The following is a 23,095-nucleotide window of genomic DNA, read 5'->3' as shown; positions in this document are numbered from 1 at the left end:
GCATGCGCAGAGGAACGGCTCAACTCCGGAGGCGGCTGTGCCGATGCGCACGCGCACTAGTTCCTTTGACTACCTCATTGCAGGAATGCGCAACCGCAATCTGTTTCGGCCCTCGGACGCATGCACGAGAGCGCTCGAGCCGTCCTTAGACGCGGGCGACGCCGTCTGCGCCTGCGCAAGAGTTGTCATTCCAGTTGTCTTCCAGGCCCCGCCTTCTCCCTCCCCCCTGCTCGTCGTCGTCCTTCTCTCCGAGCCTGCGCGTAGCGGGCTTTTTCCCCGTCCCCTCGGCACGTCTTGGCCTCCCCACCATTTTGTGCTGTGATCGCAAGGTTAGCTGCTTGATTGTGCCGTATTCTCCCGTGCGTTCGGGCTTAAGAAGGAACACCGAAGGGGCCTTGATGGCGGAGAGTCAATCAGCGGCCGGCCTGGGGGACTTCACATCCCTTGGTGGGGCCGCGGCTCTCGGCTCAGAACCCGAAACCCGGCGGCTGAGCGAGCTGCGAGTCATCGACCTGCGGGCCGAGCTCAAACGCCGTAACCTAGACAGCGGCGGCAACAAGAGCGTTCTCATGGAGCGGCTGAGGAAGGTGAGGCGCAAACCCGGCGGGAGAGGGGGCGGGGGAGGTGTCATCCGGGTCCTTTGTCCCGGCCCGAGGGCGCTTGGCGCATGCGCGCTCGAGGTCTGGCCCGGAGTCCCGAGCTGCTGTGCCGAGGGAGGTGCTGAGGGGAGCGCGAGCTGGGCGGCGGCGCGGCGCCACCGTGTCTCTCCGCTGCTTCCCAGCGCCGGTCCCGGGGAGCCGTGGGGTGTCCTTTAGCATCAGCGTGCCCCTTTTCTCGGACCACTGTAGAGGCGTTGCCCTTGCGGGGACCGCCAGCAGCCCCGCCGCTGCGCTGCTTCTTGCCACCGCCCAACCCCCCAGCGGCGACCCGCGCCGCCCGCTCGCGCTTCAGCGTGTGGGCACCCGGGCCGCCGCCCGCACCTCAGCCGTTCCTTTGGAGTGCTACTCTCATCTCGCTCTGCGATGGCCCCGGTCTTTCCCTCGTTCCCTGTACCTAATGTACGCGCGTCCTTCCCTGATTTCCTCTCTCGTTTCCCCAGCTCCCTTTTCCCGTATCTCTTCTTCTTCTTCCTCTGTACACGCTTCACCTGACTCCGTTTCCCCCACCTCTCCGGAATGTATTTTCATAGACTTCCATGAGGCCAGAACAGCATAGTCGGTCCTGACCCTTTTATGGGTTCTAATAGGCCTGCACGTTGAGAAAAAAATACTGTCGGATGCGCTTGAGTTCCTGTAGCGGTCACTCTCGGTTTTATACAGTTAAAGCGCTTATCTGCTGAGTAGGGAGCCTTGTTTACAGATGACGGGAACTTTGCTTGTCAATCATAGCTTGATTTGGCTGTGGGGTTGTGTAACAACACCCTACTATTCAGTGTTCCTAACGGCTGATATGGCTGCCTGGCTGTGTGACCTGAACTAGGGTGAGACACTAGTGTTTCCATCTGACAAATCCTTAAAAATGCTGTTGTGGTTTACCTCTAGTAGGCAGCTAAGCACCACATGGCTGCTCACTCGCCCTGCTCCCCCCCAGCAGGATGAGGGGGAGAATTGGAAGGGTAAAAGTGAGAGAAAACTTGTGGATTGAGATAAAGACAGTTTAATAATTTTAAAAAATAGAAGGGGAAAAAAAAAACAACAGAGAGGAGGAAAAAGAAAAAACACCCAAGAAAAGCAAGTGATGTAAAAGAAAGCAATTGTTCACTGTCAACCAACCGATGCCGAGCCAGTCCTTGAGTAATGGCAGCGCCACCAACTTCCACCCCACCAGTTTTATTGCTGAGCGTGACATCATATGGTATGGAATAACCCTTTGGTTAGTTGGGGTCAGCTGTCCCTGCTGTGTCCCCTCCCAACTACTTGTACACCCCCAGCCTGCTTGCTGGTAGGGCAGTGTGAGAAGCAGAAAAGGCCTTGACTCTGTGTAAGCACTGCTCAGCAGTAACTACAACATCCCTGTGTTATCAACACTGTTCTCAGCACAAATCCAAAACATAGCCCCATACTAGCTACTGGGAAGAAATTTAACTCTATCCCATCCAAAACCAGTACAAATGCACACCAGCAAACAATACAATAGATGTCGTGCTGCTGTCTCCGTTAGGCCATTGAGGATGAAGGAGGAGATCCTGATGAAATTGCTGTGGCCTCAGAACTGACCAACAAGAGAATGCCAAAGAGAACTAGCAAAGGTAGGAGTCTAGTCAAATACAGTTACTTTGTTTCCATGTAGCTAGAACTTAGCATATGGTGTTGATTTCTTCTGTTTCACTAGTTTAATTTAAACAAAAAGAAGTGCTTTTTCTTTTTCCCTTATGGAAAATGGTAAAACTGTTGCGTTAGTGAGCGATAACAAATTTAAATGATAATATGACACCTAACCGTACTTCCGTTAGCAAGTCTTGAAACCTGTAGATGAGACCGTAAGTTGCAGGTGTTTCTGTACTTGTGACCATAAGTGTAGAATTGTGTCAGGTACAGAGCAAGCAGCTGCAGTGTAAGATCCCGTGGAAAGCTCTGCCAATGTATATTAAGGTGGCTCCACAACACCCCAGGTACTGATTTCCTTGCTGTAACTATATGCATTTTCCTTTTTTCATAGAAGCCCTTGAACCTCCATCATCATTGGGATACATTTTTAGATGTGAGAAATTACAGTGGGAATAATTAGAACCATTGTTGCACAAATAACAAATGTGTATAACTTTTGTTAGTGTCATATTTCATTTTATAAATGTCTTGTTTTGAACATAAACTGTTCTGAAATAGCTCATTAGTGATTTAAGTATATTTTGCTTCAAAAACATTAAATATTGTGTGGGCCGTGTTACGTGTGGTTTATTTGAATTGCTCATAGCCAGTTCTTAGAAGATATTTTGAAACCTAACTTTTAAGCTGCTTCCTTTAAGATAATGGGGTAAAAATACAGAAAGAGACGTTGAATAGCGATACGAGTTTGCTAGTGACAGCTGTGCCTAAACATGATGTGCATAAACTGTGTGTCCAGGATCTTAAAAGTGAAGACTAATTCTAAATCAGTGTAATTATTTAATTATTTAAATGGTAAGAGGGAGGGGTTTTGTAACAATGGTAGGGTGTTTGTTTTAAATGGAATACCTTCCTAGACCGTGTTGTCTTTTTAGGTACTGAAGTGTTGTGGAATGAGAGGAGTGTAGCTGTTGAAAAATGTAGCTGTGCTACTTCTAGTTCATGCTCATGCTGTTCGCTTGTATTGAGTGGCAAGTTGTCCTCTGTTATATCCAGATAGACCTGGACTTCTGAATCAGGGTCTTAATGTTTATTTGTTGAAACAAACTCAGTGTTGAATAGGTAATTCAGCAAAGAGTAGATGTGTTATGAAATTTAGTGCTGTATCTCACTTCAATGATACTATTTTTAGGAAAAAAAACAGAAGAAGAAGGTGTTGAAGACAATGGACTGGAAGAAAACTCTAGAGATGGGCAGGTAAGTGAAATCATGATTGCTGTTACTAAGAATATGCATCATTTAACCCGCAATAAATACACATCTACCCTTTTTCTTTCTGTAGGAGGATATCGAAGCAAGTCTGGATACCTTACAAGATATTGACATGATGGATATTAGTGTGTTAGATGAAGCTGAAATAGATAACGGCAGTGCTGTAGACTGTGGAGAAGACTATAGTCCTGATAATATTCTCGATTCTCTGTCTGATAATAAAGACAATGTCGAAACAGAAATGAAAGAACTTCCAGATCAGCTAACAGAAAATGAGGTAAGTGAGTAGAGGTCTTTGTAAATTTTCAGAAGGTATTTAATAAGCATATGGGCACATGAACGAGTTATTTCAGTGTAGTAGAATATAGGCCATGAATGTGGTATGGATTCTATTTCACGTTAACAGCTCTCACGTCTTACTCTTTAAGTGGTAAATGTTCTTGGACCTATCAGAGGTTTGAAATGTTCATGGTAGATGGGTCACAGCCTTCTTTACCTTGCAGTAACATCTTTGCTTGCCGTGAAAGAAGCCTGGAATTGAAAGTAATGTGTTAGTTTCGGTGTTCCCTCTTCCCATTTATATGTGTTTTAAGTGTATTTATGCATATACCCAGTCATCTAGTTATTTATATATATGGAGAGAGAGAAATATGTTTTCAACTCACAGATAATTTGGAAATCTTTTTTGCAGGTTCACTCCCAAAACTGAACATACTATCCTTCCTTGCCTCCTTATGGTTTGTTTTGGTTTTTTTTATTTAGGCCTGTGGTGTCTGTCTCAACTTTTTATCATTTACCTTCTGAAAACAGAGTCATTGCAACAACATCCAGTTAACCTGAAAGGCAATTTTTTGGTGCTCTGTAAATTAGAGCTGTTGTGAATCATATAACCGATGAGCTTTGGTTCAGTCTTACCAACAGCTCTTAAGGAAGGAAGATTTTGGGGACGTGTTTTGTTTTCGGAAAAGTAGAAACCTAAGTCAGCTTCATTTCTAACTTGTTTTTTCAGTTAGAAACTAAAGAAGTAAAAAAGTGGGGAAAATGGAAAAACATGTTATGTACAGTAACGACAGAAATGTGAAATAAATTTCCTCTCTAAATAAGAGTAACTTTGAAGTAGACAATGTCATGTTGAAATTAAAATGGAAGGTAACTGGAGAAAGATACTTAATCATCAAGAATATTTATATGTTGCTCCTCGTTCTTGGGTCACAATCTGAAGTAGCACTTGAGATCTGTCAAATACTGGAAAATATTTCTTGTATTATTGCTAGGGAAAATTGAATACAGTAGTATTTCTCCGTAAGATAACGTTACTTTTTGTAAAAAAATGCTATAATTCCTTTTTTACTCTTTTAGGAAGATTATGATGAAATTGAAAACAATTTAGATGCCTCTTCTTCTGATTTAATTGAAATGAAGGTAAATTGAAAATGTAGCTGTATTTCAGATTGTTATTATCAGTATTCACTCTGTGCTCATGCTACAAAAAAGAAAACATGACCATAATATGAAATTTTAACAGAATCTAAGACGTACGTGATCTTGCTCAGAATACAGTCTGTCCAATGAGAACGCCCTGTGTTTTTTCCCTACTTTTCAGTCAGCTATCAAGACTTCCTCCACCTTTATGGCAAATAAAAATGGTCTTGTACTGATTATATCAAGTAGTAGCTGGGGTTTTTTCCACTCTGCAGTTGATGTGGTACACAAAGATATTTTACTGGTCTCTTTAAATCGAACTTATTCCAAGTTAGATACGAGAACGTAATTGTGGCTGATACTTTGATTTGGCTTCAATGTGCCAGAAAAATTATGTATATAAAATACTCAGTTTGATACATCAGTGGATGGTGAAAAGAAGTGCTAAATGTAGTAGGTGAATTTGTGAAGTTTTCAATCTTGGGATTGGGCGGGGGGTTGCTATTATTCTGTGCTACAAAATGCATTTTATAAAATCCTCATTCTGTGTTTATTTTCCTCAACAGAAAATGGAGAAGCTACACTTGGAGCCAGGTACTGTTAAAGAAAAACATATTCCTGTCTTTTCAACTAATACTTTTTAAACCATTAAATATTAAAAAAACCAAGCAAACAAACATAATTTGCATTATTTTTATGATGGACAATCCAGATCATGCAGGGTCATAGAGATTGGAAACCCAATCATATCCCCAGATCTGTGAAGTGATGCTTGTCATCTTTGAAATATTTCCAGTGAAATGAAATGGTTTAAAAACCTGTTAAACTACATAAATGGATTTAGAGAAGTTAATCACAGTTTAAAAGCTAAAGATTCTACTTGTAAACAGATCTTGTGATATCGCACACACCTTAACTCTGTTACTAAGTAGAGAGCAGTGAAAGCAGTAAAAAGATATTGTAGGGCATTAAAATGTAAAGATTAGTTACTGGATACAGAAGAAAGAAGAGAGTTTCTTCATGGAAATTTCATACAGATACTTTTCACTTTCTGGACTGCAAACACACTCATGCACCATCAGAAGATGCCCAGTTCTCATGTTGGACTGTCTGCTAAAAGAATTTCACAGAAATTTAAAAATTGAACTCTCAGTGCCTTGATACGTTCAGTTAAGCATCTTGGACTCTGGAAGCTAACTAGAGAAGAAACAGAGCTGAATGATTTCATGAAGAATATCAAGGATCAGCCAGAAGGTTTTTGTTAAATCTGTGGGGGCATTTTTCTTCCCTGTTAACATTTTAGGGCTGATTTGGTAGTTTGTCAGACAGCAGTTAGCGTAGTACTTTTAACACTGTGTACACTAGGGTTTTCCAATCTCTGTGTAGCTTAGAAGTTCTCTTGGTGTTAGTGTGGCAGCCATGCCAGTTCCACATTTGTGATTGCTGTATTTCCCTGGTGATTAAATCTTGTGCCATTCTATTCCTGTTAAATCCGTAGAAAATGAGAAAATACTCGACATTTTGGGGGAAACTTGTAAATCTGAACTACTTAACGAAGACACTTCCGAAGCGGAGCGGCCACATGCACAGGAAGCAAGTAACGTGGTGCCAGGCAAGAGGCTAGCAGAGGAAGAGGACGCTCTTGCTGCCGCTCAGTTGGAGGAAGATGCTTTAGATTTGGACAGCAAATCGGCACAAGCTATGGCAAGGAAGGAAGCAAAGCGTTTAGTTGTAGCAAAAGGGGAGACAAGTGCACAGACAATAGAGGAAGAGAAACCGGACTCTGAATCTTTAGTAGTAGAGACCCTAAGCGATCAGAGTAGCAAACGCTCCCAAGGCCTGGAAGCCTCTAGTGGGGAAACAGCGGAAAAAGGCGCAGGTCCCGAAGCCAAAGATAGCAAAGAAGATGCCAAGAAAACAGAAGACAAAGCTAATTCTGAGGAATCCCCTGCTACTAAAGAGTCCTCAACCAGTGAGGGCGGTGATCAGAAAAAGAGGTTTGTTTTTTCTCCGTTATAGACCAGATGCTATCTTTTTTTCATTGGTCGTTAAGTGATGCGAATAAGCTGTTTCCTTCAATTGGCCACCAAGACTGATGAAATTGTAGCCTATTCCTAAAGAGTCTGTTTTATTTCTCCATGTGCAGATATTTTTTTTTTTTTAAACGCAGAGGGTTTGATTTCTTTCCTTCCTCAACCTTCAAAGGTTGTTTTCTTAAATTACTCTTATTTGTAAACGTCTTCCTAATATAAGTCTGTTTAAGAATCTGACTTCATTATTTCTTGTCAGATTTCTTAAATCAAGTATACAGAGGTGTGTTTTTGTTTGCGACATATTTTCTGGTAGGTATTTAATTTTAGCATTTTTCATAATTTATAGTTAGTCACTTTTCTTTCTGACTTGAATAATGTGGTGTTTTGTCTTTAGCCCTGTTGAGGAGGACAGAGATACAAAGATAATCTCAAAGGATGAGAAAGGTATGTTTCTTCTAAAAAATAGAACTTCAATGATTGCTTGGAGAAACTGTTTTTGTATTGGATGGGGTATTTCAGCGGAAAAGCGTTGGAATCTGCAAAGTTGTTAAATATCATAAATTATTCACCTCTTTCTGTTGGTTTTTTTTTTTTTTTTACTCTATTTATGCCAAAAAACCTATTTTCCTTTTATGCATTTTCTAAGGGTATCTGTGTTGCACCCTTTTGTTTGTATCTTGATCTTCAAAGGTAGACATTAATACGTGGCAAATATGTCCCTCATGGCACTGAAGATGCTTACCAACAGCTGTTAGTGATTCAAGAGCCTTTCGCAGTTGTGTTTGCTTTACTATACGCTTGTGACTCTTCATACCATCTACTGTTTTGCTGAAATAATTTGGAATCTAGTATTCACATGTTTAAATGCCACAGAAACTTACAGCTTAACACTGTCTTCAAATTAGATTGATGTTATTAAATTTTTGTCCATGCAGATCCTATTTATGGTGCAAATATGCATCTTAAGGAAGATGAAAATTTCTTGATCAACAGTGTCGGGTGCCTGCTCCTTCTTTTCATCATACTTCTTCCTTTCAATACATTAGGCTGCTGAGTCTTTGCAGCTCACCCCACCTCTCTATTCTCTCCTAACTGACCAGGGCAGAAAATTTAGAACTGACTGTTAACATTCTTCTTACATACTGCAGGCAGGTAGTTCAGCACTGTAAGCTTGGAAGTTCCAGCGATTCCTATAATAGGCAAGAAACTCGTTATGAGATCCGTCTGCCAACTGGACAGGAAGAATTTGTTTGGTTTTAATTGGGTTTTACAACACAGACAGAACTCATTGTCAGCTGCTTTTTCCAAGATCCGGGGTTATACCTGTCTGTGCAAGCTACTGGACCTCAACGTCAGCTCCATTAGGGTCTGTTTACCTCTTGCTTACAGTCTGTAATCTTGTGTTCTCTTATTTCAGAATATTTAAAGGAGTGTTTTGTGCATGCTGTCATTTACCCAAGGACTTGAGTGTACTTTTTTGTGGACTGGGAAAACTCTTCTTGAAGTTTGCGTTCAAAACAGCCTTCAGGAACTTGGGTGTCTGATAACAACCTTGCCCCTGCATACCTTCCTCCAAAGGATGTGCTGTGTTCCATAACATTTGTTTAAATCATATTCTGGCTTAGTAAAGAACACTGGGGGGAGGTAGCTACTTGATTATGTAGCGCTCTCTGCATGCAGAGCAAAGCGGTTGAGCCAGAAGTAAGGTACAGAACTATATACAAGTCAGTTCTGACTCATACGTTGCTATTTCCACACCTGTATGAAAGGATTTTATTTAGGACAAGGAGTTTTCCATGTTCCATGCATTCATTATGAGAGCTGTATTAATAAGAGCATAGAAAAATAAATTTATGAGCTCATAAGTCTGGTGGACTTGGCAGTCGCTTTATGCATATCTGAAAGATGTCTCCAGTGTTGAGGGTTGGCTCCCAATACCTAATATCATTCTAGTTTCTAAGTTAGAGAAGATTTTATAGTCCCAGTCTTTCTTTGTCTTCGAAATGCAGTACCATTGCAGGAGCACCTCTTTAAGTCTTACGGGAGGGCAAAAACTGGAGATGTTAAGACTGATCAAAGCTTATTCAAAAAGGGTATTAACACAGTTTAAATAATCTAAAAAATCGTCGATAAAATAGAAGAAAGAGCTCATTTTTCTCTTTCTCCAGGATGCTGGTGCCAGTGTAACTGCAGGTGGCCGTTTTAAAATTCTAGAGGAAGCGTGTGGAGTAAAAGCATCAAAGCCTATGGCTCAGCTTTTTGAAACACCAAGACAACGTATCTCCCATGTGTTTGCACACATGACACACCTTTGTCCATGCAGTTCTTGAGACTAGAAGATGACAGGTCTAGACATAGTCTCCTTTATACAAAAGACTTTTTTTTTTTTTTTTAAGAGATTGGCACAAGTGATTGCATGCTTCCCTAGGGAACTTTTATAAATATTAACAACAGTGTTCTCAGTGCTACGCTCATGTTTGTGACAATGACAAAAATTATCAGGAAGTAAGAAATGGAAAGACACCCAAATAAAATAGCATTTTAGAAAGGTTCTTTCAGCTCAGACACTTTTTAATCACTAGATGTTGGGTTTTCAGACTTTACATAAGCATTTATAAAATTATCTTTCTAGTTTAGATGCCAAATTGGTGTTCTGTAGTTCTTGCATAGTTAAAGAAAGCTAGGTCTTTTCTGACTCCTGTAACTAAAGTCACAGGCTTCATACCCCAACTGTGGAATCTGTGCGGGCAGAAATAGGAGAGAAATTTTCTTGCTTTCTTTATGGTGAATGTCTTTCCTTGAGAGGTATGGTTAACCTGCATCCCATCATCATTCCTTTGGAGTCGAGGAGATAGGGAGGGCAAGACATGAGCATACACGGGTACTAACACTGTTCCCGCAACTCTAGCAGGTCTTCTGTCTTTTCCTGTAAGTGCAGCATTACTGGGATCTATCCAGGCACATTCTGAAGAGCCACAATTACTTCAGAGGTGCCCTAGTCCAGTTACTTTCTTGAAGAATGACATGACATGCCTCTGTTGCATGTATCAAAGCCTGTAGTTCCATCTTAAAGTTTTTGGACTTGTAATACTACTTGCCTTCAGGAATGCGAATCATGGGGGGAGAATGTTACGCATTGCATTTCATTTGCTCTATGATTTAAAAAAAAAGATTTGTGGAACTGCTCCTTTTTAATTCAGAAGTAGTTGTTGAAATAATTAGGATTTTGGGTATGTTTTGGTTTTGTTTGTTTTCCTAATTAGGTCGCACTGCTAGCGGTTCTGGTAGAAACTTTTGGGTGAGTGGACTGGCTTCCACTACCAGAGCTACAGATTTGAAGAATCTGTTTAGCAAATATGGGAAGGTAAGGCTTTTTTTGTTTTGGTTTGTTTTTTTTCACTTGAAGCTGTCTTAATAAGACTTCTTAAGCTCCCACAACTGAGAATACCAGCGAAAGGAATCAAATTATCAAAAATATTGTGGGATATCAAGGAAAAAATTGCTGAAGTACACTCTGAATTACTGCTTTTTTATTCTGTCGCTGACTTCCAAACAAATACAAAATTCCATATACGGTCCTTTATTTGAAACAGCCAATGACTGTTTACATATACTTCTGTCTCCTGTGCTGTAGTATAGTATCTTCACCCATTGGAAATTCAGAGTCAACAGTGAATTGAACATTATTTATTAAAGACTTCCTTAGGACTAAGTAAAACATGCAGTAAATGTTGAAACATAATTACTGGGGAATAGCTTAAGAATTGCCTTGGTACCTGAAGTTTTATTTTTGTCTGGAGTTGGCAATTGCTTTAAAAAGCAATTGTTTGGGTAGTTTGGGGGTGGGGGTTGTTTGGTTTGGAGTTGGGGGGGGGTCCTGCAGTTGTTATTAATGATAGACAAAATGGCAAGTTAAATCTCCCTGTCAGTTGGGAAATTGAAAGAGCTAGTTGAATAGCAGGCTGATGTCAGAGACATCAGTAAGGATTCTTGTCAAACCTTTGAAGCCTATTTAAAGATGACTGTCAGCAGCTTGTCGTAAAACTGTATGTGCTAGCAATCTGCTATTGAATGTTTAACTAATGAAAATACTCTAGAACTTAAATGTGACTTTACAATAGGTACAAAAATGGATTAAGTGTAGCACAGCTTTGAGTTTGTGTGAAAGTCATGAGACTAGTAAAACCTTTTTAACGTTCCTTGTAACAATAAAAATGCAATACTTTCCTTCCATTTATTTGTCCAGAATTCCATCTGGTAACCTGGAACGTTGACCATAGAGATGTACCACAAAATTATAAATGTAATTAAAAACTGTGCAACAGCCGACCTAGTATTTGCCTTTACTTAGATGCCATGGTAACACTTAGTTGTTTAAATAAAATTACTGTTATTTTCTTTGGAGTATTAGCAGAGGCAAAGCTTCCTAGAAGTAGAAGTACATCTGCAATAAATCAAACGCTCAAACATATGTTCTTTATTCATCTGTACTTTAAAATATGACACCTCTGTGAAATATGATTGATTTCTGTAATACAAAGTGAGCTGTATTGACTATATGAGCATAAGTAAGCACCATTTATGAAAACAGGTGTTTTATGTGGGCTTTTTCAAGTTATACTTTTTGGGGAAACTTCCTGTTTCTTAAAAAGATTGTAGATAACGTTGTGGGTCTGCCTTTTAGCGACATGAAAACATTTTTTCGAGGGGAGATGGGACTTAGCAGTTGAGCTAGCATTAGCATGTGGGTGGAAATTGGCTTACAAATTTTTATTAGGTTTTTACTCCTTTATACTTAAGCTAAATGATGTTGTTGATGTAAAGTTAGCCGCCTTTTTTTTTTTTACAGGCTTTCTTCAGGACAGAATTCAGTCTTTAGCTCCCATCTATTGATTCAGTTTTTGTAGCGTTGCATTGGCAACAGAAGCATGATTGGCTCCAAGCAATGCTCCTCTTGTATTTGTTAATCTCTTAAAAATAGAAGTTTCCTGAATGATGGTGGACAGGAATAAAACAGAGTAGAAATGGAGCTTGTACTTCTTGCTGTTAAATGGTGGGCACTTGTTACAGTAAGTGTAATACCTCTTTATTTTGGAAAGGTGGTAGGTGCAAAAGTGGTCACCAATGCTCGCAGTCCTGGTGCTCGCTGTTACGGCTTTGTTACGATGTCTACAGCCGAGGAAGCAACAATGTGTATTACTCATCTCCACAAAACAGAGTTACATGGGAAAATAATTTCTGTAGAAAAAGTGAGTACTGATCCTCAAAGATATCCCATTACTATCAGATTGTACAAATGATCGAGACCACATTCTCAGCTGATGATGTGCAAAATAAATTTCAGGCAAAAAATGAACCTGCTGGGAAGAAGCCAAGTGAAAAAAAAGAGAATGAAGCAAAGAAAGAAACAGTCAGTGAGAGGTACTGTTCTAAAAATTCTCTGTCCAAAGGTGTTTTGCTGTTCATCAGTCAATGCTGATTTGTCAGGAAAAATAAAATTACAGTAAGAATTTCTGTGGCAAACATTCAAAAAGAGCAATAGATGCATTTTTCTAACTTTTACTACAAGATGAACAACTGTTGATGTTCAGTGCCTAACTTAAGACGTTTCTATTATGTGCTTTAAGGTAGGCATTGGAAAGTTGCATTTTCAAGCATACCTTTTAATTTAGCTATATTTGATTTTTAGTAACGATTGTGGTGCTTCCATGTCAAATCTATAGGAAAGGCCATTTGAGAATTTTGGTCAGTATGTCACTGTTTGTTCGTTAAATTTTTCTCTCGTTGGAATAGGGGTTTCTCAGGTGATTGTGGTCACAAACAGTTAAAGATCAGTTATCCAAGATCCTGTTTCCAGAACATGTTCCTCTTCGGCACTATGTTTTTTCTCTCTAGCATTACTGAAAGTAGCTGAAAAAGACACTAAGAGAGTGAATAAGACACTAAGTCCTTTGCTTTAATTATCTTCTTGAGGCATAACTCCTATTAAATGCTATTTACTGAGAAGTTTTTGCCTTTATTTCACCTAGTTGCCCGACAAAAATGGTTTACATTGGCACTTCATAATTGTCATGTTGTATAAGAAGCTTTGTGGGCATTAAGCACATGGTGGTGTGAATTTTTCCTTTGCCTTCAGTTAAGATACCTGAATCACGGCCAAGTTTTTATGACAACTGCACAGCATAGTCTGATTGTCTTATTTTATGGTGTAGGAAGTTGTAGAAGGAAATCTTTGGCAATCTAATTATGACTGTCTTAGCACATCAGAATTCTACTTTCTTACTGTGCTGCTAGCATTCTCCTTTAATTTTCTTTTTTCTTACTCTGTATTAGCCTAATCTATATCAATATCTATCTATAGACCTGGCAGTGTTAAAAGGGATGAGAAGTCTGACCAAAAAGAGGATCCTAAAAAGACAGAAGACAAAGATGAAAAGGAAAAAAAAGATAAAGATGAACTGAAGTCTGGTTCATCAGATCAACCTAAAACTATTAAGTCGGGTAATTTGGCTATTCTTTTTTTCATAGAGTAAAAGATATGGTGAAGTATGAATAATTAATTGTAGGTAGTTCTTTCCAAAGAACTGCCAATATTCTAGAATTATTTCCGGTTCAGAAGGTATAAAGAGGCGGGGTGGGGGCGGTGTTTGACATTGTGTCATCCTTAACAGAAGCACTTGGAATAGGTGTAGTGAAAAAATGATGTTTGAGGAGAGGGTTAAATGCCCATTTGCACATTTTAGAGAACATAACTTCTGGCATAGCAATGAGTGGTGTAGGTTATGTAGTTTGATTGTTTTTTCCATCTCTTTCCCCCAACCTCTGATTTATTTAGGAAGTAAAGGAACAGAGAGAACAGTAGTAATGGATAAATCCAAAGGAGAACCTGTTATTAGTGTAAAAACATCAACTGCATCAAAAGACAGAGTAAGTAATGTTTTTGCATGGGAAACATTATGTGTCAGTTTTCCTTTAGAAACAAATACTGAATCCTGCCGAGCTACATGTAACCCACGCTTGTCTTACTGATTTGTCCAATTAGAATTTCTATAATGTAGATTTCGATCTTAATTAGTAAAATACCTTTCATATGGCTGATACCATATTCAGCAATGAAATCCTGCCAAACAAATGTGGGAAGGTAAGTATTACTGTGTTAATATGTGGTGTGTCTGTAATGTTAAAAAAAGAACAGCTTTTTTGAAAAATGCAGGGACCAAGCTTTGAGACATGATATGTATGAATGGAAACAGAGCTTAGAGTATTGTTTGTGATAGTTGTCCTTTTATAAATGCATTCCATTAAGTTTCTCTACTTCAATATTAAATACAGAGCATTAAGAGCCAGGATCGCAAATCAGAGAGCAGAGAGAGACAAGGCATTGTGCCATTTGACAAAATTAAAGCACAACGAAAAATGAGGGAGGCAGAGCAGCGCCGGTAAGAGCAACAGTGAAATCGTTTGATTCTCCCCCCCCCGAATTAATATAATTTTCTTTTGATTAAAATGACTAAGAAATAAAGAGGGTTTTGATTTGTTTTTCACTTGTAATTTGTTATATGTTTGTGGGTTGCATATCTGTTGAATTGGGAAAGCTCCAATTATTGACTCTGTTAATACTAAGCTTGAAATTGTGTTGGGGGGAAAAAAAAACAACCACAGTTTGTTTTTTGTTCTTTTTCCTTTTTGTAGATTTTGTGGTTTAGATTGATTTAGGTATGCTGCTCTCCTTAGTTGAGCATGCATTATAGTAGAGGAGAAATGATAATTCTAAACTTGCCACACTCAAATACACAGGGAAAGACTAGGAGAAAAGTTGTCTTTCTCAGAATAAGACCTTGTCTGTCTTGTCATAGCATTCAAAGTCTCCATAGTGTTTGAAATACAAAAATATTCATCTTGTTTTATTTAAATACATTGTGTCTATAGAGAAATTGGGGGATTTTTCCAGCAACCCTTTAAAGCTTCCACATTGTATCTTTTTAGTTAAGAACCTAATTCAGGTATTTAATTATTTTTGACGGGCTTTTCTTTCTGTTTTCATGATGTTTAATACAGGATAAAGGTGGTAATGGCCATCCTTCAAATTCCTTGCTAAAACTGTGACCTGAATTCCATGTTAAAACATTTTCCACACATTACAAAGCTTTATTGCTTACCTGAAGTAAGTTGAATTGGACAGGGGGGAAATGCTTTCATCGCTCTTACTGGAGAGGAAAAAGTTTCTCTGTCATATGTAGATTTCTGAGCCTTAGTGGAGTCCTATTATCCAGCATATCGTTCTGGCTTCTTCAGAGTTGGATATTTTATTTGAGTAGAAGGAATGAGCTTGGGGCATTTGGATTCAAATTCTCCTGGCCATATAGGATTATTTGCCCCCACAGGTGGGTTTTGTGGGAGTAATATGATCAGTCTCTAAATACAAGTAATTCATGTGTACGCTGAGTGTCTTCCCTCCGTGCCCTCCCTCCCACCACCCCCTCCCCCCCCGGTATAATTCCAAGAAGCTGATGTAAGTTTGCAGTCACTGTGGTTTTAATTTTTAATCTTCTTTTTCGTTTGTTTTTTTTTTTTTTTTCCCCTTTTTAACTTCCTTTATCTGTTGAAGTGTTAGGTCTGTAACCTTTCGTTTCTGTTAAAATAGCACACGTGAGCGTCGGGAGAGACAGCAGCACCTGCAGACTATCCGGGAACGAGAAGAAAGGGAGAGGCTTGAGATTGCTCGTGAGAGACTGGAAATTGAAAGGCAGCGTCTTGAACGAGAACGGATGGAAAGAGAAAGACTGGAAAGAGAACGAATGCACATAGAGCACGAAAGGAGAAGAGAACAAGATCGCATTCAGCGAGAAAGAGAAGAGCTGCGACGCCAGCATGAGCAACTGCGCTATGAACAAGAACGTCGGTCTGCAATGAGAAGACCGTATGACATAGATGGCAGGTAAAGCCAGCAAATACAAATGATGCAAGTGGAAAACGTTGCTGCCAGGTTCCGCCTCATCAGCTTGTACTATAAAAAGCTATCCGTATGCTCTCAGCTTCCATTAATCAGCAGATGTTGATTGCATTGAGATGATCATGTTTAATAACCGCAGTCAAACTATCCTCTGAGGTTTTTCAACTCCCTTTTGAATTTAATTACCCTTCTACAGTTTGGAAGGAGGGAACAATATCAAAAGTCATTATCTTGACTAAAATGAGTGTGTTCTTTCTTTCAGGAGAGATGATCCGTACTGGCCAGAGGCAAAACGAATGGCAATGAATGATAGGTACCATTCAGATTTCAGTCGCCAGGATCGCTTCCATGACTTTGATCACAGGGATCGTGGCCGTTATCAAGACCATTCAATAGACCGGTTGGTGTCTTACCTCCACCCTGTTGCCTGAAATAGAAAGTAAAAAATGCATTTAATGTCATCTTTTGCTGCCTTTACTGTGTGTTTGGTTTGCATTTTGTTTTTTAAGTGTGGCTTAGTGGCTGTGGACTTTTTCTTATATCATCATGAAGAGATCTGTACTGTGCCGTGAGTTAAACCTTCTGTCAGGCTTGTTCAGTGTTCTGCTTGCAATGCTGTTTCACACATTTGTAGGATGCTGAAAAATTTCTAAATAATATTGTAGGCACCTAGCATCTTAATGAGAATATTCTGGTTTATACTTTAGGACTAACTGGGTTTTCCAGGAATCCAAAATGTGTCATGGTTTCCATACGTTCCAGCTGTTTGTGCCTTTTGTAGATAATGTTGGCACTACATGGAAGCAGGATATTTCACCTGTGTTGTTATGTAGATGGATTTTTATATGCTTTATATGCTGTATGTTTTACTACCACAGTCTGATTTTAATTGTCTGTTTGTAGGAGAGATGGATCAAGGACAATGATGGGAGATCGGGATGGACAAGTGAGTTGCTTTATAAAGCTACAGAAACATCTTAACTTCTTATAACCTGGTTTTCTATAGTGTGAGTCAGATTACATTTCAGCAGTTAAGAATTAAATTATATCTCCCAAAATACATATAAGTAACCAGATTGTCTTGTTTTCTTTAATAAGATGAAATTTAGTTTAAAGACTTGTGTATTATAAAAGTTAGATATAGCTATTCTGATACCAATCAAACAAAACAAGTGAATTGTGTCAAAAAGGTAGAGTATTCCAAAAGATTGTGTAGAAAAGGCAAAGATACAAAATACGCGTAAGATTCACTCTATGAGGTTGCATGGAAATAACAGCAAAACTAGTAGAGATGTTTGCATGTTTTTGAGGGCTGGGGGAAAGACCTTCATGGCACATTCAAGCAGTGAGAGATTAATTTTGCGGAGTCACAGAATCCTGAAGTGCCCTTTACTGATGGCTAAGCTGTGAGACTCAGAGGGACCTGGTTAGGCTGGAGAATTGGGCAGAGGGGAATATCATTAAGTTCAACGGGAAGTGCAAAGTCCTGCTCCTGGGGAGGAATAACCCTGTGCAGCAGTATATGTTTGGGACCAACCAGATGAAAAGCAGTTTTGCAGAGAAGGACCTTGGAGTCGTGGTGGACAACAAGCTGACCATGAGTCAGCATTGCACCGTCCTGGCAAAGAAGGTCAGTAGCATCCTGGGCTGCATCAGGAAGAGTGTTGCGAGAAAGTCAAGGGAGGTGATCCTTCCTCTTTACTCAGCACCCATCTGGTGTACTGTGTCCAGTGCTGGGCTCCCCATTACAAGACAGATAAGAGCTTACCGGAGTAAGTGCAGCCCAGGGCCACAAAGATGATTAAGGGCCTGGAGCATCTTTTGTATGAGGAGAGGCTGAGAGAGCTGGGACTGTTCAGCCTGGAGAAGAGAAGGCTCAGAGGTTATCTTACCAATGTGCATTAATACCTCACGGGAGAGAGGGTATGGAGAAGATGGAGCCAGGCTTTACTCAGTAGTGCCCACTGACAGGACAAGAGTCCATGAGCACACACTGAAACACAGGAAATTCCATTTGAAGACAAAACAAATAACTTTTTTTTTTTTTGAACTGTGAAGGTGGTCAAACATTGGAACAGGTTGCATGGGAAATTGTGAAGTCTCCAGCTGTGAAGATACTCAAAACCTGATGGGAGACTTCTGGACAGCCTGCCCTGGCTGACCCTGCTTGAGCAGGGGGCTTGGACTAGATGATCTCAGGAGGTCCCTTCCATCCTAAATGATTCTGAGATTGAGTGATTACAGCTGAGCAACTTCGAACAATTAAAGAGTCTGTTTTGGGCAGTCCTGTAAGTGTTCTTTGCCTTTTAGCATTATCCAGATGAGCGCCATGGAGGACCAGACCGTCATTCACGAGACTCTCGGGAAAGTTGGGGTAGCTATGGATCTGACAGAAGAATGAGTGAAAGTAGAGGGATACCCCCACAGTCACGGTTAGTACACGTAACTGAAAATATTTTTTCTTGTGCATCTAAGGACTATTTCTGTATGTGAAAATGGGATGCAGTTTTTGGAAGTACAATTCTTTTTTTTTCCAACTTTCATCCCTGAGTCTGTTCTCTGTTGGATGGACTACAAATGAGTAGCTCTTTCGGCTTGCCTTGTGCATCAAAACATGCATCTTGGCATGATTTTTTTTTTTTTAGTAACTTCACATCTGAAAGTCTTCATGTTTTCAATTAATTTTGCCTAACGTTACTATCAAAGCTTGATATTTTCAGGGTAGTGGTTCTTCCCCAGTTTGTAGTTGTTGGAAGCACCATCCCGTTAGCCCTTTGAAAGGAAAACAAGTTAATAAAATACTTAGACTGGGGGTGTGGGGGGGGTGTTTTGAGGTTTTGTGTTGTGTTTTTGTTTTTTAATACGTCCTATGAGTAAGCCAGCCTACAGGAAACACCAAAAATAAACTGACTGGTCAAAATAACAAGCTAGGATGTTTGGAGTAAACTGGGACAGCAATGTAGCATAAACCAGATTAAGAAAATCTTATTTGTCATGTTAGTTGGGTTGAACAGAAGGCTTATTACTGAGATTTGACTTAACAGATAGAAATATAAATATGAGATTTGCATGTACCATGGTAAAGTATTTGAGTAAGTTTGTGACTTAGTTGTTTTACTTGAATCTGTTTTGTGTGCTCTGGCTAATGTGACAAGGTATGAATTTCATACTTTTGCAGGGATGGACGTGACTGGGGAGATCACGGTCGAAAGTTTGAAGGACATCAAGATCGTTCATGGCAGAGCAGTGTGGATGGAGGAATGATAGGACGAGATCATGAGAGATGGCAAGGTATGCTTCTTGCACAACAGCTCATTAGTTGTGCTACGTAAAGCAGAAAATACAGGCATTGTTATCCTTGGAGATGAAGTAAAACTATTACTGTGGATATAAAGGAAGCATTTGAACTTTTTTAGGTGGAGGTAGAGGCAGACCTGGCCATGTGATGCATCGTGGCGGCATGTCAGGGTAAGAACTTTAAAAAGAGCAAAGTGTTTGTTTCCCTTTTAAGGGTCATCTCTTCTATTTAAATTGGCCAAAGAAACATTTTATGGAAGCATCAGTTATCTGATTTTTTTTTTTTTTTTTAAATGTGAAGGAGTAATAAAATATTCCCATAGTTTTTATGTAGTCCATCTTATTGAAGAGTGAAAAAATCACGCAAAAAGTTTTAAAAGAACACCCATTATATTAACCTGACTACTAGAGTCACAAGAGAAAATTAAAATGTCTGAATTGCTTTCTAGGCGTGGAGGTTTCATGCAAGGTGGCAACCAAAGTCAGATGATGCATGGAGGAGGAATGCAAGAAGGATTTGCTGGCCAGGAGAGAGCAAACAGACCTAATGATCCTCGTTTCAACCGTCGCTACTGAATGTGTTTTAATTTTTAATGCAAGGTGGCATCTGAAATGAATCTGTTACCCAGGGTTACCATTAATTGTAACTTATGGGCTACTGTAAGTGTAATTTTTTTTTTTAAGCTGCTGCCATATTATGTCACTCAATCCAATGTGAACTCATTTGTTTTGTAATGTGTTGTTCATATCCCATTTAAAATGTTTGTTAATGAAGCATTCCATTTTCCATAAATAAAAGCCAGTTTACAGTTAATTGCTTTGTTTCAGCAGTCGCTGGAAAACTAATTTATTCAGCTATATGTTAAACCATGTACCTTTCTTTCAAAGGTGAAGTATCAAAATGCTTTACAGGTGTCCCTTGGCACTTTCAGTAGCACACAGCTCCCAGAAATACACTGAAATATTGTGTTACTTCAGACATGTCAAAATTAACTAGCATACGCGCTAGCATGAGAAAATGCTAGTAGATTGCAGTTGTCAAAGTTTGAACACCCTGCCACTGCAAAATTGACTTAGGATCCTGTAGGACAAGTGGTGAAGAATTTTTTTTCATCTTGTCTCATGTTGGTGGGTACCGTGCAACATAATACTCTTCGCTCTCTGAAAAAGGCTACGTACTGAGTTACCAGCACAGCTTCTATAAGAGAAAATGCACAGGTACTTGTGAAAGTAATGACTTTGAAGTGCAAGTCAGAATCATTTTTGTTTAGCTAGGGCTAGATCAGGGTAGTCCAAAGCTCCACCAATTTCAGGCCAGTAATTTTACCTAGCGATCCATAATTTCCTTGAAGTAGATTAGAAACAGCCATTGGCTGTGCTTTGGCATCATTTTAAGTATGTGTTGAGAACTAACATGATCAAGATTAGTGCAAATGATCTGTCACTTTGTCATATCCAAATTATAATTTGTCTTTGTGCAGTCATCTCTGGAGCAACACGGCCTTAGCATTACCCACCAAAGACAGCTTTTGTGATGCCAAGAGGAAAAAATCCTGTTACTTTCATTAGTAGGTCACTGGTTTTTTTCCATCTTCAGAGATGTTTTTTTCTCAGTTGCCTGAAGATTTTTTTTCATTCATTTCCTACAGTTGCATTGTTATGGGAAGTGAAGTTCTTCAGGTCTTTTTCATCAGGGTTGGGACTTCCCACACTGGAGGAGGATCCCTGTGGACAAACCATCTAAATTCTAAAAAGCTGCTTTGATTGCAGTGGGGAGTTGCCCGAGGCTGTCTGGATTACACTAACATCAACCTCACTGTAAAAGAGGTTTTGTTTTAATGGTGAAGCTAAGGCCCAGAAAGACTTGAGCCATTTGTTCAAGAACACAAACTACGAATGCAAACAGAAAGAATAGATTTTCAGACTGCTACACTTAGTAGCAACTAACTGTAATAATTCTGTGGGTCTGGCTAGGATCCAGTGCTTCCTTGCTTTTAATCCTTTAGATGTTCACCTCTGATACAGAGAAAGAAAAGAAAAAGAGCGGTGATACCCCCACACCTGCTCTGCTTTGTCTTTCCCAATTCAGATCATCGACCATTAAGCAGGAGGACAAGTGAATCACTCCCACTAGATATACCCTATGGCTGTCCCTATTACTGTATCTGGACCTTCTCTGCAGGAATTGCATGGAAACGTGAAGCTCCAGCACAACTGACCTGTCCATTTGTAGCTTTAAGGAGAGCATCTTTCCTTGTCCTCAGCAGGTATGTAGCATCCCAAAAGGGGTATGAGATTTCCCCTCCAGCCAGGGCAGGCTCTGTTGACAGCACCACACAGTCATTTATAAGCATGAGGAACATTGCCATCTCCTGGTCTGCTATTTAAGGAGTTTGGAGAAGTTGAAAAAGTGATGCCTGTGACCCAGGCCATCGCATCAACCTATGTAGATTGATGCCAAAAGGATAGTATTTTATCACCTGGGGAGACAATTATTCTAATAAAAGAACCTTTCTGACCACCGGGGGGGGGGGAAACAACAAACAACCAATCAAACTGGAGCCTCTTACTATCTCATTATGATGTTTACTGCATTTGAAAATCATATTTACTTTAGGATGAAGGCTTTTTTCCCACCACGTTTTTAACTGACCTGCATTTCCCTCTAATTCCGCTAGATGGCCGCACTGACTACATGCATGTTTCTGACATGGTAGCAGCCGATCGCGCAAACCTTGACACCCAGTCAGTAGCTGGGATATCTGTCCAGTCTTTATTAAATCCAGTGCATGGAAATGATTGGACAAATTCTGGCTTTGGGGCTGTGGGTTGTTTGGTTTGGTTTGGTTTTCACCTGGTGCAAAGATTTCTATGGGCTATAAAAAAAAAAAATCCACACAGCACAAGTGGAGACAAAGCTAAACAGCTGCCTTCTAGTCCCCAATTCCAAATAAACTCAGGATAGAGACAATGTGACCCAACTTTAGCAGAACTTCAGAATGTCCGCTACTGGTGTAAGCAGGTTGCATCTTTGTGGTTAATTACTGCTCTAATCAACTGCTGTAACATGTAAAGCACACAGTAAAACATATATATACTGATTAACTCAGGTTTGCATAGGACAGAAATTGGGTTTGCATAGGGTATTTTTTTTCAAACAGCAAATGTGAGTTCCCTGGTTTTAAGAGATCCTCAATCATTGAACTTTTGCAGGCTAGAGTCCTCAAGGTAGTTCTAATGAATGTTACCAAAATCATTCAGGTGGTTTTTTTTTTTTAAAAAAGTCTGTTATATGAATCAAAAACAAACAAACAAGCAATTTTAATACTGCTTATGTCTGCCTTACTCATTAACCTTACTGACTCTGCAAACCTGTTGGGAGTCTCAGCAATGGAAGGACAACTTCCAAACCAATCCCACCCTTTCTGGTCCTTAAAATGAAACCACGTGAAGCATGCAAGCTCTGTGATGAGGAAAGCAAAGTAATTGCATTCAAAGGAGGTGGAATAATCCTACTAACTAAGAAGCAAAAGCCAGGTGTGTTTTAGCATTCAAGGCACTATGGCTAATGATAATCTCCCAGCAATTTCAAGCTCACGCATGAAACCTGTATCTGGCCTGCAGATGGAGAATGTTTGATGCTAACAAGCATGCAAGCAAGATCCTGAGCATGTGCCTGTTTCCAATTTAACAGTGCCCTCCAAGGAAAGATTTAGTTACCACAGTGCAGCAGAGTGAGCTGCCTGCCCTACCACGTTTGTCCCTCGGTATTTTGGTTTAGTGTTATTCAGTGTCGTTGTTGTGGTCTCTCAAGTTCATAGTTCAGGTAAGAAAGTTTTTGCTTACGTTGGTCT

General features: G+C 39.9%; 1 protein-coding gene across 2 annotated transcripts; it reads left to right on the top strand.

The window, feature by feature from the left end:
- Positions 1–230: 230 nt before the first annotated feature.
- Positions 231–20,055, top strand: LOC143170847 (scaffold attachment factor B1-like). 2 transcript variants are annotated; one of them, XM_076359450.1, is made up of 21 exons: positions 231–587; positions 2,161–2,248; positions 3,457–3,521; positions 3,607–3,813; positions 4,896–4,958; positions 5,525–5,552; positions 6,457–6,955; positions 7,386–7,435; positions 10,255–10,355; positions 12,091–12,240; positions 12,336–12,412; positions 13,353–13,492; positions 13,827–13,918; positions 14,324–14,430; positions 15,636–15,929; positions 16,207–16,344; positions 16,848–16,890; positions 18,255–18,376; positions 19,123–19,235; positions 19,361–19,412; positions 19,691–20,055. In XM_076359450.1, exons 1-21 carry the CDS (start codon positions 399–401, stop codon positions 19,815–19,817), a joined length of 2,745 nt encoding a protein of 914 aa, XP_076215565.1. In that variant the 5' UTR covers positions 231–398; the 3' UTR covers positions 19,818–20,055. The 2 variants fall into 2 exon arrangements, with proteins under 2 accessions (XP_076215565.1, XP_076215566.1); XM_076359451.1 differs by lacking the exons at positions 18,255–18,376; positions 19,123–19,235; positions 19,361–19,412; positions 19,691–20,055 and adding an exon at positions 18,003–18,248 and having other exon boundaries at positions 232–587.
- The last annotated feature ends 3,040 nt before the right edge of the window (positions 20,056–23,095 follow it).

Source organism: Aptenodytes patagonicus, chromosome 25 (assembly GCF_965638725.1).
Source record: "Aptenodytes patagonicus chromosome 25, bAptPat1.pri.cur, whole genome shotgun sequence".
Taxonomy (NCBI): domain Eukaryota; kingdom Metazoa; phylum Chordata; class Aves; order Sphenisciformes; family Spheniscidae; genus Aptenodytes; species Aptenodytes patagonicus.
Note: the sequence above shows the minus strand (reverse complement) of the source record. Positions and strands in the feature narration are given on the sequence as shown.